The 15,326-nt window shown below is 47.1% G+C and overlaps 1 protein-coding gene across 6 annotated transcripts in view; it reads right to left on the bottom strand.

Moving 5' to 3' along the window:
• Positions 1 to 960: 960 nt before the first annotated feature.
• Positions 961 to 15,326, bottom strand: part of EFCAB5 (EF-hand calcium binding domain 5) — a 65,504-nt gene continuing 51,138 nt past the window's right edge. For 5 of the 6 annotated variants that reach the window (XM_039369709.1, XM_039369708.1, XM_039369713.1 and 2 more), the window contains 6 exons: positions 15,010 to 15,162; positions 13,559 to 13,665; positions 7,439 to 7,692; positions 5,563 to 5,795; positions 3,787 to 3,883; positions 961 to 1,718 (listed from right to left, as the gene is read on the bottom strand). In XM_039369709.1, coding sequence (XP_039225643.1) covers positions 1,504 to 1,718; positions 3,787 to 3,883; positions 5,563 to 5,795; positions 7,439 to 7,692; positions 13,559 to 13,665; positions 15,010 to 15,162 — 1,059 coding nt within the window. In that variant the 3' untranslated portion in view covers positions 961 to 1,503. Of the gene's footprint in view, positions 1,719 to 3,786; positions 3,884 to 5,562; positions 5,796 to 7,438; positions 7,693 to 12,997; positions 13,205 to 13,558; positions 13,666 to 15,009; positions 15,163 to 15,326 lie in introns of those variants that run through there. The other variant, XM_039369711.1, reaches the window with a different exon arrangement.

The following is a 15,326-nucleotide window of genomic DNA, read 5'->3' as shown; positions in this document are numbered from 1 at the left end:
CCTCCTTTCCTTCCTCCCTTCCTTCCTCCCTCCCTCTCTCCCTTCCTTCCTTCCTCCCTCTTCCTTTTCTTCCTTTCTCCCTCCCTTCCTTCCTCCCTCCATCTCTCCCTTCCTCCCTCTCCCTCCCTCCCTCCCTTTTCTTCCTCCTTCCCTCCTCCCTCCCTCTCCTTTCCTTCCTCCCTCCCTTCCCCTCCCTCCCCTTCTCCCTCCCTCCCTTCCTTTTCTTCCTCCTTCCTCCCTCCCCCTCCCTTCCTCTCCCATCCTCCCTCCCTCCTCCCTCTCTCCCTCCCTCCCTCCCTCCCTCCCTCTCTTTTCTTCCTCCCTCCCTCACTCCCTCCCTCCCTCCTCCCTCTCTCCCTCCCTCCCTCCCTCCCTCCCTCTCTTTTCTTCCTCCCTCCCTCACTCCCTCCCTCCCTCCCTCCCTTCCTTCCTTCCTCCCTCCCTCCCTCTCTCCCTCCCTCCCTCCCTTCCTTTTCTTCCTCCCTGCCCCTACAATCATTGGTCTGGAAGGGACCTTGAAGGTCTTCTAGTCCAGCCCCCTGCTCAGGCAGGAGACCCTCTACCATTTCAGACAGGTGACCCTCTTCTGAGAAGCCAAGTCCAGGGGAAAGCCAGATTCACTTAACAACTGCATTCCTCATTTAACAACCGCACTGATTCACTTAACAACCGGGGCAAGGAATGTGGGGCCAAAACTCACTTAACAAATTTCTCACTGAGCAACATACATTTTGGGTTCCACCGCGGTTGTAAGTCGAGGACTACCTGTACATGAGCATTTCATTAAAAGCCGCCGTTTGTCTTCTCTGCCTCAGGAAGAGATTGCAAAATTTATTTCCAGAATTTATCGTTTCTCTCCCCGCCGTCTTCCTGATATTAAACCCCCCACCCACCCCCACCCCGGCTCTCGAGGCGGCTGATAATCAAAAGGATCGCCCGTTGTAATAACACCACAACATATTTATCGGGAAGCTTTGTAATCAGCTTGTAATCTCCAATTACAAAACGGCTGGCCAGATAAGACCCTGTGCTTTGTCAGAAAGGGGGCGACAAGGATTTTAATTTCCCCCCAATTTTATTAAAAAAAACCCAAGGCTGCCGAAGATAGCGGGAGCGGGGCTGTCATCTCCGTCCACCAGCCAGTGGGAAAACTCCTCCTTCCCTTCCAGAGGCGGTTAAGTTGGGGAGGAAGGGAAAGACTCCCCTTCCTTCTCCGTCAAATCGGAATAATTTCCCCAAAGCGGCTAAGGGGTGCAAATCTTTCGCGCAGCCCAACTCCTTTCAACGTTGACCTTTGTGGGTCGCGAGAACTCAGCTGCTTTTTCACCTGCCTGCCTTGTACCGCAAACTCTCTCTCTCTCTCTCTCTTTCCCTATCCAAACGTTTCCGAATTAAAGTCGAGAACTATAATTCCCAGCTGGGAAATCAGGCGCGCCGCACACTGAACGAAGGCAGTGAACTTGGGGAGGGTGGGTGGGGGGCCCTGCAACTTGGATCGCGCGGTTAGAGAACAGAGGCGGAGCGGAGAGACGAGATTTGCGACGAGCGGATGGACAGAGACAAGGTGGGCGTCCAAAGGGCCGAAGCCGAGCTGCTCATGCTGTTGTGGTGCTGAAGTTTCTTGGACATTTCGATCAGGGACAAGCAGGTGCATGTCCAGTTGTAAAGGTACTCCAGCGGAGCCGAGCCGAACCTCCAGACCGCTTTCCTGCGTGCGCCTAGTTGGGTTTCGGAAAGACAGAGACACATCCCAGATTAGTGGAGGTTTTTAAGAGATTGCAGAGTCACTTATCTGAAATGCTATACCAGTGGTGGCGAACCTATGGCCCGGGTGCCAGAGGCGGCACTCAGAGCCCTCTCTGTGGGCACGCGCGCCATCGCCCCAGTCCTAGGCCTTCAGCTGGGTTTTATAAAACCTTTGCGCTTTAGGCCTCCGCAAAAAAAAATAAAGGTTCAATCAATCAGTCAATTTCAACTTCTCGTGGGGAAAAAAAAAAGATCTTGCAAAGTTGGAATTGATTGATTGAACTTTTTAGTCCCACCCAGTCTGCAGTTACCACCGCAGCCATGTCCACCCAATGGGCCACACCCACCCAATGGGCCACACCCACCCAATGGGCTACACCCACCTAGCACCCGACGATGCATAAGTGGGTTTTGGGTTGCAGTTTGGGCACTCGGTCTCTAAAAGGTTCGCCATCACTGTGCTATAGGCTCTCCTGCTTGAGCAAGGGAGCTGGACTAGAAGACCTCTAAGGTCCCTTCCAGTTCTATTCTATTCTATTCTATTCCATTCCATTCCATTCTATACTATTCCATTCCATCCCATTCTATTCTATTCTATACTATTCCATTCCATTCCATTCCATTCCATACTATTCCATTCCCTCCCATTCTATTCTATTCTATACTATTCCATTCCATTCCATTCCATTCCATTCCATTCCATTCTATACTATTCCATTCCATTCCATTCCATTCTATACTATTCCATTCCATTCTATACTATTCCATTCCATTCCATTCCATTCTATACTATTCCATTCCATTCCATTCTATTCTATTCCATTCTATTCTATACTATTCCATTCCATTACATTCTAATCTATTCCATTCGATTCCATTCCATTCTATACTATTCCATTCCATTCCATTCTTTTCCATTCCATTCCATTCCATTTTATTCTATATTATTCCATTCCATTCCACTCCATATATTCTGTTCTGTTCTGTTCCGCGTGCCTCATTTTACAACCGGCTTGTTTGGCAATGGCCATTCTGATGCCGACTGTGGTCCTAATTTGAGGACTACCTCTACATTCGCCCATTCCTCCATTTAAAAGGCTGATGGGGACATGGGGGACGGTTCCTAAGAACGAACAGGTACCTGGAAGGTTCCTCAGGGACGTCTGAATCCCACCCCATCAGTTCCTCCTTAACATATATAAAAATGGTTAAATAAATAAATAAATTGGAATTCGGCAACATAGTGAGCTTTGCAGCCTTTGGGGTATAAACGTGTACCCTGAATTTATTTGTTTATTTATTAAGAACGCTTTTCTATGGCCACCCAAGCGATTCATGGTGACTCCAGGCGGCTTATAAGAATAACCCCCCCCAATACAAAAGCCCATGAACCCCCCCACCCTCCTTGGTGACAGCAATCAAACAAACCATTTGATGGTCTCTGTATCCCCCTGGGGTCTCCAGGCCTGCTGGCAGAACCCCTTCCACGGGGCCCTTTGGAAGAGGGTCCAAGTGGGGGCCAATCTTATCTCTGCAGGGTTGATGTTCCACAGGGAGGGAGCCACCATGCAGAAGGCCCTTCTTCTGGGTCCCACCAGGTGGACCTCCTGAAGGGAGGGGACCCATAACGTCTTATTTCCAATCTTATCTCTGCAGGGTTGATGTTCCACAGGGAGGGAGCCACCACGCAGAAGGACCTTCTTCCTGGTCCCACCAGGTGGACCTCCTCAAGGGAGGGGACCCATAACGTCTTATTTCCAATCTTATCTTGGCAGGGATAACGTCCTGCAGGGAGGGAGCCACCACGGAGAAGGCCTTTCTTCTGGGTCCCACCAGGTGAAACTCCTTAAAGAGGAGAGACGCATAACATCCCCCGCCTCCCTCCTCTGGTATGGTCAGGTGGATATAATTGGGAAAAGACGGTCCTTCAAATAACGAGGGAGCCACCACGGAGGAGGCCCTTCTTCTGGGTCCCACCAGGTGGACCTTCTTAAAGGAGGAGACCTCTGCTGACTCCCGCATCGGGTGGCTTACTGTTACCTTTCAGGCAGCTGTACAGCACCTCCGGCCGGACCTCCACGTAGGAAGCCGTGGGGTCAAAGTAGCAAATGTTTTCAATAAGTTCTCCATCGAGTTTCTGCAGAAAGGCAAAGGAGAGGAGAAGGTCAACAGGATCAGAGCTGAAAGGGCTGCAGAGCACGTTCTCCTCTGCAATGGGAGGGAGGGGGCTACAAAAATAGGAGGTGAGCACAGAGAGGGCAATTGATCGCAGTTCTGCTTTCGGAGGGTGTGTGTGTGTGCCTTGGTGTCCCTTAGAGACTGGGCTCTGTTTATTTGTCTGAGATGGTAGAGGGTCTCCTGCCTGGGCAGGGGGCTGGACTAGAAGACCTCCAAGGTCCCATCCAACTCTGTTATCCTATCCTATCATATTCTATCCTATTGTACCCTACCCTATCCTATCCTATCCTATTCCCTATTCTGTTCTGTTCTGTTCTATTCTATTCTATTCTATTCTATTCTATTCTATTCTATTCTATTCTATTCTATTCTATTCTATCCTATTCTATTCTATTCTATTCCATTCCATTCCATTTTATTCTTATTTTAATTCTATTCTATTCTATTCTATCCCATAATTCTATTCCATTCCATTCCATTCTACTCTATTTCATTCCATTCCATTTTATTCTTATTTTAATTCTATTCTATTCTATTCTATCCCATAATTCTATTCCATTCCATTCCATTCTACTCTATTCCATTCCATTCCATTTTATTCTTATTTTAATTCTATTCTGTTCTATTCTATTCTATTCTATTCTATTCTATTCTATTCTATTCTATTCTATTCTATTCTATTCTATTCTATTCTAATCTATTCCATTCCATTCCATTCCATTCTACTCTATTTCATTCCATTCCATTTTATTCTTATTTTAATTCTATTCTATTCTATTCTATCCCATAATTCTATTCCATTCCATTCCATTCTACTCTATTCCATTCCATTCCATTTTATTCTTATTTTAATTCTATTCTATTCTATTCTATTCTATTCTATTCTATTCTATTCTATTCTATTCTATTCTATTCTATTCTATTCTATTCTATTCTAATCTAATCTAATCTAATCTATTCTTATTCATTAAATTTATGTGCCCCCTATCTCGCTGTCAAGCTGACCACATCATAAAAGCAAAAGTAGAAGACACTAAAAAATGAAAATCTTAAAATATTGGCAGGGACCAAAACTAGATAGGTTAGGAATAAGAACACGGGCCGTTCTCGACTTCCCATTCATTTCATGACCGTTCAAAGTCAGCCCGGAACTGAGAAAAGTGACAATGACCACTTTTCACACTTAACGACCTTTACAGCATCCCCATGCTCCTGTGATCCAAATTCAGTCCCCTGATCAGAATTCGAACGCTTGGCCACTGACTCGTATTTATGACGGTCGCAGTGTCCTGGAGGGGTCACGTGATCCCCTTTTGCAAATTTCTGCCAAGCAAAGTCAACAACTGTGCCAAGACAGGTTGTAAAATGGGAGAAAACTCTCTTCCCCAATGTCTCGCTTAGCAACACAAATTTGGGAGCCAATGGTGGCTGTAAGCTAGAGGACTACCTGCGCTGCAAGAATGGCTGCAGACTGCTTGCCTTCTCCCGGGAATGGCCTAATAAGGCTTCGTGGATCTCGGGGAAGGTCAAGCTTTTGTCTTTTGCGGCTGTATAGAGACTCCAAGCTAGCAGCTCGCTTGACTCCTCCATCCATCCAGCCTGGCTGGCTGTGTGAGTGTATGTGTGTGTGTGTCTCACCTGTATGCAGGCGCTCCACTTCTCCACCTCCTCCGTGCCGGCCCACTGCGGGTACAAAATAAGCACCACACATTTTAAGATGATGTGGACCAGGGCTGGGGGTTTCTCCAAGGATCGGATATCGCCGAAGGAGGTCCAGGGATCAAGATTCCACATGCAGTGCTGTAGATCCTGCAGCATGAAGCGGTAGAAGAGGACCCCTCCGCGCCGCCAGTCCCCAACGTATTCAGCCTCTGCAACAGTAAAGGGGGATTTTAAGGAAGGGTTTTCTGGGGCCTCAAATGAAGAGCTTAGCGAGTTTAAGAGGAGTGGGCTTCCACTCCCAGAATCCCCCAGCCAACATACTTTAAGAGGGGTGGGCTTCCACTCCCAGGATTCCCCAGCCAGCATGCTTTAAGAGGGGTGGGCTTCCACTCCCAGAATTCCCCAGCCAGCATGCTTTAAGAGGGGTGGGCTTCTACTCCCAGAATCCCCCAGGCAGCATGCTTTAAGAGGGGTGGGCTTCCACTCCCAGAATCCCCCAGCCAGCCTTCTTTAAGAGGAGTTGGCTTCCACTCCCCGAATCCCCCAGCCAGCCTGCTTTAAGAGGGGTGGACTTCAACTTCCAGAATGCCCCTAGTTAGCCTTCAAAACAGATTTGCTAGCCCTCCTCCAATATCAGACTGGATTTGCCACGGAATGTCAAAATGTTCTTTGTCATTCCAGATTAGAGAACTTAGACTAATGAATTTATGTTGCAAGAAAGTCAATTCTGGCTCAAAGTTCGGAAAAAAAAGCAACTTCCTGGTAATGAGGCCAGATCCAACATGTGTGGGAAGTCAGCCCCCCCCCCAGAGAAGGAAATATTAAAAGGGCAGAATATTATATTTCCTCAAAAGGTCTTAAAGAGGCAGAAAAGCATGCCCAGTTTTTTCTGAATAGCCCCAAGCCTCCCTCCACCGAGCAGAAAGCAGCTCTGTAGAAATGCAGATGTGATAATCCATTCAGAAAGGTTGGAGGCCTCCAGCTAGAAGCTTAGGAAGACAAAGAGACCTAAAATCTACACACCCCACCCAAACTCTGAAGACAGGACATAATAGGATTAACCCACAGATGCCAAAGGGTACACAGGTCAAAATACATGACACAGGAAATACAAAGCCTCAAACAGGAACAGGAAACAACCTCAAGAGCCCCAGAGGGTATAAAAACCCACTCCCTACATGTGCTCCCTCTCTCTTTTCTTCCAGAGCCATCTTCCTGTCTGGCTCTCCTCCTCTTTCTAAAGCAGTTGCCATGTCGTTTATTCCCGGCTTGGACTGAACCCTGATGAAGATTTTTCCTTCAACACAGGGAAGCCGCAATCCAGAAGAACTGTGGCATTTTCTTCACGGCATGGTTTCAGAAGAGATTAGAGAGCGATCCGTCCGAGATATTTTAATTTGAACTCCTTAAATCAGTGGTTCTCAACCTGTGGGTCGGGACCCCATTTGGGGTTGAACGACCATTTTACGGTCGCCAAACAACGCAGTCCGCCATTTTTCCCCCCTTTTCCTTAGCTGTGCTACTCCCTTTTATTCTATTGGCTTTTGAAAGCCAATAGAATAGACTCTCTTGAATAGAGTCTAATTCGATTGGCTTTCCAAAGCCAATAGGAATTGTCCAGGCTGTCTCTGCCCTGCTGAGCCCGCCAAAAGTCCCATTCTGCCAACGGTGCTGCACCAGTGGAGTAGTCCTCGACTTACGACCGGTTGAGTAGTCCTCGACTTACGACCGGTTGGGGGTCACGGCATTAAAAAGGTTGAGAAACACTGCCTTAAATTTTATTCCTGCACTGGACAATGCTGGATTCCATGTCCCGATTCTAAGATTTTAAGTCAATAAATGGGCCCCTTACCCAAGACGTAATATGGTTCCAGATCTCCGGAATCCTCTTTCAGGATCTCGTGAGTGGCGGCTTGCGCCATCTTCACCATCTTCTGCAAGTCTTTGTGGGCACAAGGTGACAGCTGCTGCCGGGGTCCGAGATTGAAGTCCAACATCATGATAGCTTGGCCGTTTGTGTTCCTCAGTGGCACCGCAATGTGTTGTTCCCCGTTGATGCGTTGAGTCACCACCAGAGCGCAGTCTATGCACTTGAAGAGGTAATCTCTGAAACACAGGGCAACTTAAGACAATGAGGAAGTGTTGGTGTCAACATCCAGCTCGACGATCCAAATCAAACTCCAGGTTCGTTCCGCCTCCGAAAACCGCCCTGTTTATTGAGTACACTGCACGGGTTATGTCGAAGCGAAACTCACTCTGAGGCTTCAAACCCAATTCATAGACTTAAACAATCGTTTTCCCAGCCAATGGGGACCATCATCCAGTCCAAACAAACCATGCCATACCAATGAAGGAGAATAGTAATAACTGTGAGAGGGACCTCGGAGTCCTAGTAGACAATCACCTAAATATGAGCCAGCCGTGTGCTGCAGCTGCCAAAAAGGCCAACACAGTGCTTGGCTGCATTAACAGAGGGATAGAATCAAGATCACGTGAAGTATTAATACCACTCTTCAATGCCTTGGTAAGGCCACACTTGGAATACTGCATCCAGTTTTGGTCACCACGATGTAAAAAAGATGTTGAGACTCTAGGAAGAGTACAGAGAAGAGCAACAAAGATGATTAGGGGACTGGAGGCTAAAACAGATAAGGAACAGTTGCTAGAATTGGCTATGTCTAGTTTAACGAAGAGAAGAACAAGGGGGGACATGATAGCAGTATTCCAATATCTCAGGGGCTGCCATAAAGAAGAGGGAATTAAGCTATTTTCCAAAGCACCTGAAGGCAGGACAAGAAGCAACGGGTGGAAACTAATCAAGGAGAGAAGCAACCTAGAACTAAGGAGAAACTTCCTGACAGTGAGAACAATTAACCAATGGAACTCCTTGCCTCCAGAAGCAGTAAATGCTCCAACACTGGAAGTTTTTAAGAAGAGACTGGACAGCCACTTGTCCGAAATGGTGTAGGGTTTCCTGCCCGAGCAGGGGGTTGGACTAGATGACCTCCAAGGTCCCTTCCAACTTTACTACTACTATTATTATTATTAATATTTGTCGTTCAGGATTGAAATGAGGGGTCCCTGGTGTTCTCTGAGCTCGTTTTCTTGCAGACGTTTCATGACCTTAACTAGGTAACATTATCAGTGCTAGGAGGAGAAGGAACAGAAGGAAGTGGACTGTGGGGTCCTTGGTGCTCTCTGAGCTTGTTTTCTTGCAGACGTTTCATGACCCTAACTAGATAACATCATAGAGGAGGAGGAGGAGGAGGAGGAGGAGGAGGAGGAGGAGGAGGAGGAGGAGGAGGAGGAGGAGGACGATGACTGTGGAGTCCTTGGTGCTCTCTGAGTTTGGTGATTTTCTTGCAGACGTTTCATGACCCAACTAGGGAACAGAATCAGTGCTAATTTAAAACACCAAGGATTCAGAGAATACCAAGGACCTCTCAATTGTGGTCATAAGTTGGACCACTAGCAGACCTCCATGGTTCCTCCCCTGTTATTCTATGGATGGATGGATGGATGGATGGATGGAAGGAAGGAAGGAAGGAAGGAAGGAAGGAAGGGTAATGGATGGAAACTAATCCAGGAGAGAAGCAACCTGGAATTAAGGAGAAACGTCCTAACAGTGAGGACAATTAACTAGTGGAACAGCTTGCCACCAGAAGTTGTGGGTGCTCCACCACTGGAGGTTTTTAAGAAGAGACTGGACAACTATCTGTCTGAAATGGTTGAGGTCCTCCTGACTGAGCAGGGGGTTGGACTAGATGACCACCAAGATCCCTTCCAACTCTGTTATTCTGTTAACTAACACAGAGGTCCCCAACCTTTTGGGCACCAGGGACCACCGGTTCCGTGGACAGAGGTTTTTCCACAGACCGGAGAGTGCATGGTTTTGTGTGCTGCCTGCATCCCACGGATGGGGCTTTGCTTGTTTGTGCGGCCCGCTTGCTGGCGTGCCACGTCCCGGGGGTTGGGGACCCCTGCCTTAAGGGTTCTGCCTCAAAACACCTGGAAGGGGATCCGGTGGGGGTCTTCAAGCATGGATAACAATAACATAATGGAAGGGACCTCGGAGGTCTTCTAGTCCAGCCCCCCTGCTGAAGCAGGAGATCCTACACCATTTCTGACAAGATGGCTGTCCAGTCTCTTCTCGAAAACCTCCACTGAGGGGACACCTGCAACGTCTGGTGGCAAGCTGTTCCACTGGTTCATTGTTTCCACAGTCAGGAAATTTCTCCGTAATTCTCTCCTTGATCGGTTTCCATCCGTTGCTGCTTCTTGTTCTGCCTTCTGGTGCTTTGGAGAACAGGTGGACCCCCCCCTCTTCTTTGAAGCAGCCCCTCCAATGCTGAAATACTGCTATAGTGTTACTTATTGCTATAGTATTATAGTAATGTACTTTGCATTAAGCTTATAGGTAAAGTTCAGCAACTCTGACCCCTACTGGCCAACATAGGTACAGCATGACAACTCACCACAGCCAACTGGTTGTGGGACAAAAGTTACACTAACATCAAAGAAAAGGTGGACTAGAATCGGGAAAGAAAGGATGGAAAAAGGAGGGATGGAATGAAAGGTGAACGTCAAAATTAAAATTGTTATTTTAAACAATTGAATTGAATTCTTCAATTGTCCCACTGCAGCCCCGTGACAAGTTGGCTGTGATGAGTTGGCAGCAGTGACAAGTTGTGTGTAGTGGGGTGCCCCAGGGCTCTGTTCTGGGCCCAGTGCTCTTCAACATCTTCATCAACGATTTGGACGAAAGGATAGATGGGGAATCATCAAATTTGCGGATGACACCAAGCTGGCAGGAATAGCCAACACTCCAGAAGACAGGCTTAGGATACAGGAGGATCTGGACAGACTTGAACACTGGGCGCTATCTAGCAAAATGAAATTCAAGGGTGAAAAAAGCAAGGTTCTACATTTAGGCAAGAAAAACCAAATGCACAAGTACAGCATAGGTGGCACCATGCTCAATAGTAGTAACTGTGAGAGGGACCTCGGAGTCCTAGTAGACAATCACCTAAATATGAGCCAGCAGTGTGCTGCAGCTGCCAAAAAGGCCAACACAGTAATAGTAATAGTAGTAAAATTGGAAGGGACCTTGGAGGTCATCTAGTCCAACCCCCTGCTCGGGCAGGAAACCCTACACCATTTCGGACAAATGGCTGTCCAGTCTCTTCTTAAAAACTTCCAGTGTTGGAGCATTTACTGCTTCTGGAGGCAAGGTTGTTCCACTGATTAATTGTTCTCACTGTCAGGAAGTTTCTCCTTAGTTCTAGGTTGCTTCTCTCCTTGATTAGTTTCCACCCGTTGCTTCTTGTCCTGCCTTCAGGTGCTTTGGAAAATAGCTTGATTCCCTCTTCTTTATGGCAGCCCCTAAGATATTGGAATACTGCTATCATGTCCCCCCTTGTCCTTCTCTTCATTAAACTAGACATACCCAATTCTAGCAACCGTTCCTTATATGTTTTAGCCTCCAGTCCCCTAATCATCTTTGTTGCTCTTCTCTGTACTCTTTCTAGAGTCTCAACATCTTTTTTACATCGTGCTGGGCTGCATTAACAGAGGGATAGAATCAAGATCAGGTGAAGGGTTGATACCACTTTATAAGGCCTTGGTAAGGCCACACTTGGAATACTGCATCCAGTTTTGGTTACCACGATGTCAAAAAGATGTTGAAACTCTAGAAAGAGTACAGAGAAGAGCCACAAAGATGATCAGGGGACTGGAGGCTAACACATATAAGGAACGGCTGCTGGAATTGGGGATGTCTAGTTTAATGAAGAGAAGGACAAGGGGGGATATGATAGCAGTGTTCCAGTATCTCAGGGGCTGCCCCAAAGAAGAGGGAGTCAAGCTATTCTCCAAGGTGCCTGAAGGAAGGACGAGAAGCAACGGATGGAAACTGATCAAGGAGAGAAGCAACCTAAAATATAAGGAGGAATTTCCTGACAGTTAGAACAATTAATCAGTGGAACTCCTTGCCACCAGAAATTGTGGGCACTCCATCACTGGAGGTTTTTAAGAAGAGACTGGACGGCCATTTGTCTGAAATGATGTAGGGTTCCTGCCTGAGCAGGGGGTTGGACTCGATGACCTCCAAGGTCCCTTCCAACTTTTATTATTATTATTATTACTATTATTATTATTATGGATCATCGCACAGTCAGCCAGATGTTCAGACTGGATTTGGCATTTTGTCTACCTATCGAGTCCTTACCCAGGACCTGGGATAGGCAGATGTGGATGTTTGATGGTATTACAGATATCGTCGCAGGATGGAAGCAGTTCCTAGTAAGGCCGCCTTTTGCAATTGACTAATAGCGAATTTGTCAATGCCAATGGTGTTCAAGTGGTGCTCCAGTTGTTTTGGGATTGCACCCAAGGAGCCTATGACTATTGGTACTACCCTTGCTTGCTTTTGCCACAGTCTTTCTATTTCTATTTGTAGGTCTTTGTATTTTGTTATCTTCTCCAGTTCTTTCTCGTCTATTCTGCTGTCTCCAGGCACTGCCACGTCCACTATCCAGACTTTTTTGTCTTTCTTATCGACAATTGTTAAGTCTGGGGTGTTATGTTGCAGGTGCTTGTCTGTTGTTGTTGTTGTTGTTGTTGTTGTTATTATTATTATTATTATTATTATTATTATTATTATTATTATTATTATTATTATTAAATGTGATTGGACACACGAGGAATTTGTCTCCTGTGCAGAAGCTCTCCCTCTACATACAAGCAGCAAAACATGATAGGTCATAAAGCCTAGTTTATAATCATTAATCGTGAGATACAGACAACAAGTGGTAAATCAGAAGATACCAATAGGGGAAGGTAGTAGGAAAGATGAGAAAAGGTGAGAAATGAGAAGATGAATCAGAATCAGAACAGGGACCTTGGAGGTCTTCTAGTCCAACCCCTGGCTGAAGCAGGAGACCCTACACCAGGGCTCTTCAAACTTGGCCACTTTAAGACTTGTGGACTTCAACTCCCAGAATTCCTTGGAAGGCTGCTATCATTTTCCCCCCCAGATTGGCCAAACCCAGATTCTGCAACCATCTGTTTCAGTCTCCAGGCCTTTAATCATCTTAGTTGCTCTTCTTTGCGCTTTTTCCAAAGTGCATTGTGTGATGACTCCCCTCCCCGCCCCGGACATTTCCCCAGATGGCTCTCTAGATGTCAATTTGGAGGAGGATGCTGGGGGGGGGGGAAGGAATGTGCATGAGAGTTTAGCTAGACATAACAACACTGGACCTAGCATGAGTACCAAGGTTATTGAAATAAAGAGATGATAAGAATTGGAGAGCTGGAGAGCTGGAGGGAAAGCCCGCAGTTTGGAGAATGTGATTTATGACTGTTAATTGGAGGAGGGAATTGTGCCCAGGAGAGGGGAATTCAGTTTTTGGCTTCGATTATGCACTGCCGATGTTATGCTACTCAAAATAAAGATTCTTAAAGTAAACAATGCCTCGAAGTTGTTTTGAAGAGTTTCATCTGTCGGAACCAGGACATTATTATGGTGATGCAGAGCTGCCCTGAGGCTTCCAGTGGGGAGAGCACACAGCTGCAGCCGATGAGGAGGAGGAACTGCTTTTTGCACTTGATCTGAGAACAACTGCAGGGCAGAGAAAAGGCAGGAGCAGTGAAGGTCAGCCCAATTGCTCACGAGGAAAAGGCCTCGCCCTTCTTGATTGGCTGCACCAGAAGCTGGCTATTTAGTGCAGCGGACAGATGGAGGCGACGTTGGCAGATCTTGCTCAAAAAATCTGTCTAGTTAGAGCGGAGGTAGGGAAGGACGGCCCTTTTATGACTAGTGGACTTCAACTTCCAGAAGTCCTGAGCCAGCCATGCTCAGAGAGCACCGAGGATCCCACAGTTGTCGCTGTCGTCGTCGTCGTCGTCCTCCTCCTCCTCCTCCTCTCTGCAAGCCCCCCTCCCTTCTAGCACTCCACCCACCCCTGCAGCTTACTTGAAGGTGTCTTCTGTCCTGGTGAGTGTAGGGGCTGGTGGGGCGTTGAGTATCACCTCCCCTTTCAAATCTGAAGCCAAGACTTTGCGCAAGGTGTAGTCGTGCATCTAGGAGAAAGGAGAAGAAAGGACGTCTTGGTAGGAATCCAGATTTTGAAATTAAGGTAGAAGGCCAAAGAAGTTGCGGCTGGCAGGGAAAATGAAGTGAATGGTTGCCGAACTGGCTAAAAAACCCTCTAACATTTTGCTCTTGGTAGAATCTTTACTAAAGACAGAATTGGAAAGAAGGAGGGAGGAAGGAAAGGAGGGAGGGAGGGAGGAAGGGAGGGGAAAACTGAGGGGAAGGGATAGGGACAGGTGGGGAGAGCAGGGGAGGAAGGAAAGAAAGGAAGGAAGGAAGGAAGGAAGGAAGGAAGGAAGGAAGGAAGGAAGGAAGGAAGGAAGGAAGGAAAAGGAAGGAAGGAAACTCATCAAAGAGAGAAGCAACCTGGAAGTAAAGAGGAAGGAAGGAAGGAAGGAAGAAGGGAAGGAGGGAAGGAAGGAAGGAAGGAAGGAAGGAAGGAAGGAAGGAAGGAAGACCAATGGATGGAAACTCATCAAAGAGAGAAACAACCTGGAAGTAAAGAGGAAGGAAGGAAGGAAGGAAGGGAGGGAGGGAGGAAGGGAGGGAGGGAGGGAGGGAGGGAAAGGAGGGAAAGGAGAGAAAGAAGGAAGGAGGGAGGGAAGAAAGGAAGGAAAGGGAGGAAGGAGGGAAGGAAGGGAAGGAAGAAGAGAGGGAGGGAGAAGAAGCAGTAGAAAGGAGTTGAGTCCTTCCCAAACTTGGGATAGGTAGATGTGGATGTTTGATGGGGTTAATAATACTGTTTCAGGATGTAAACTTATTTTGAATAAAGCCACCTGTTGCAATTGACTGATTGGGATTTTGTCAATGCCAAAGGTGTTCAAGTGGTGCTCCAGATGTTTAGAGATTGTACGTAAGGCGCCTATTTATATCTTGCCCATCTCATTGACCCTGGGCAGCTTATAGCATCATAAAAGTACAATAGAATAGAATAGAATAGAATAGAATAGAATAGAATGGAAAATAGGGAGTAGAAAATAGAATAGAATAGAAAATAGAATATAGAATAGAATAGAATATCTCATTCCATATTTTCTATTCTATTCTATTCTATTTTCTACTCTGTTCTGTTCTGTTCTGTTCTGTTCTGTTGAGTCTGTATTCCATAGAGTTTCAATTCTCCTCTCCTCCAGGGCCACGAGGGCGTTTTCAACAGAGCATAAACTCCACCTGCTGGCAATGCTCAGCAAATTAGCTCCATCCATCGGTCCCTTTGAACACAGGTGGTCCTCAACTTACCACTTTCCGCAAACACACCGACGATTCGGTTTCTGTGCGGGAGACTCGCTCTACAAAGAGAACAAACTTACGACAGGTTGTAAGAGAATTACCCGGCTCTCTCCAGGCTCCATGAAGTAGGCGGTGATGCTTTGCAGGCCCGGCGCCCGGCCGCAGAGCCACTCCACCCCGGTGAGGATAATCTGCAGCAGACTTTGCTGGGTGCGGATGTGATGGTAGGCTGTGCTGAAGGAGTGTGCGATGCCCTGAGGAACAACAAGCTTGTTTATGGTGGATGTCTGCCCACCAGAAAACAGGCTGGATGGGGGATTCTGGGAGTGGAAGCCCACCCCTCTTAAAGCAGGCTGGATGGGGGATTCTGGGAGTGGATGTCCACCCATGTTAAAGCAGGCTGGATGGGGGATTCTGG

Source organism: Crotalus tigris, unplaced genomic scaffold (genome assembly GCF_016545835.1).
Source record: "Crotalus tigris isolate CLP2741 ecotype Arizona unplaced genomic scaffold, ASM1654583v1 scf7180000021203.308827, whole genome shotgun sequence".
Classification (NCBI taxonomy): Eukaryota; Metazoa; Chordata; class Lepidosauria; order Squamata; family Viperidae; genus Crotalus; species Crotalus tigris.
Note: the sequence above shows the minus strand (reverse complement) of the source record. Positions and strands in the feature narration are given on the sequence as shown.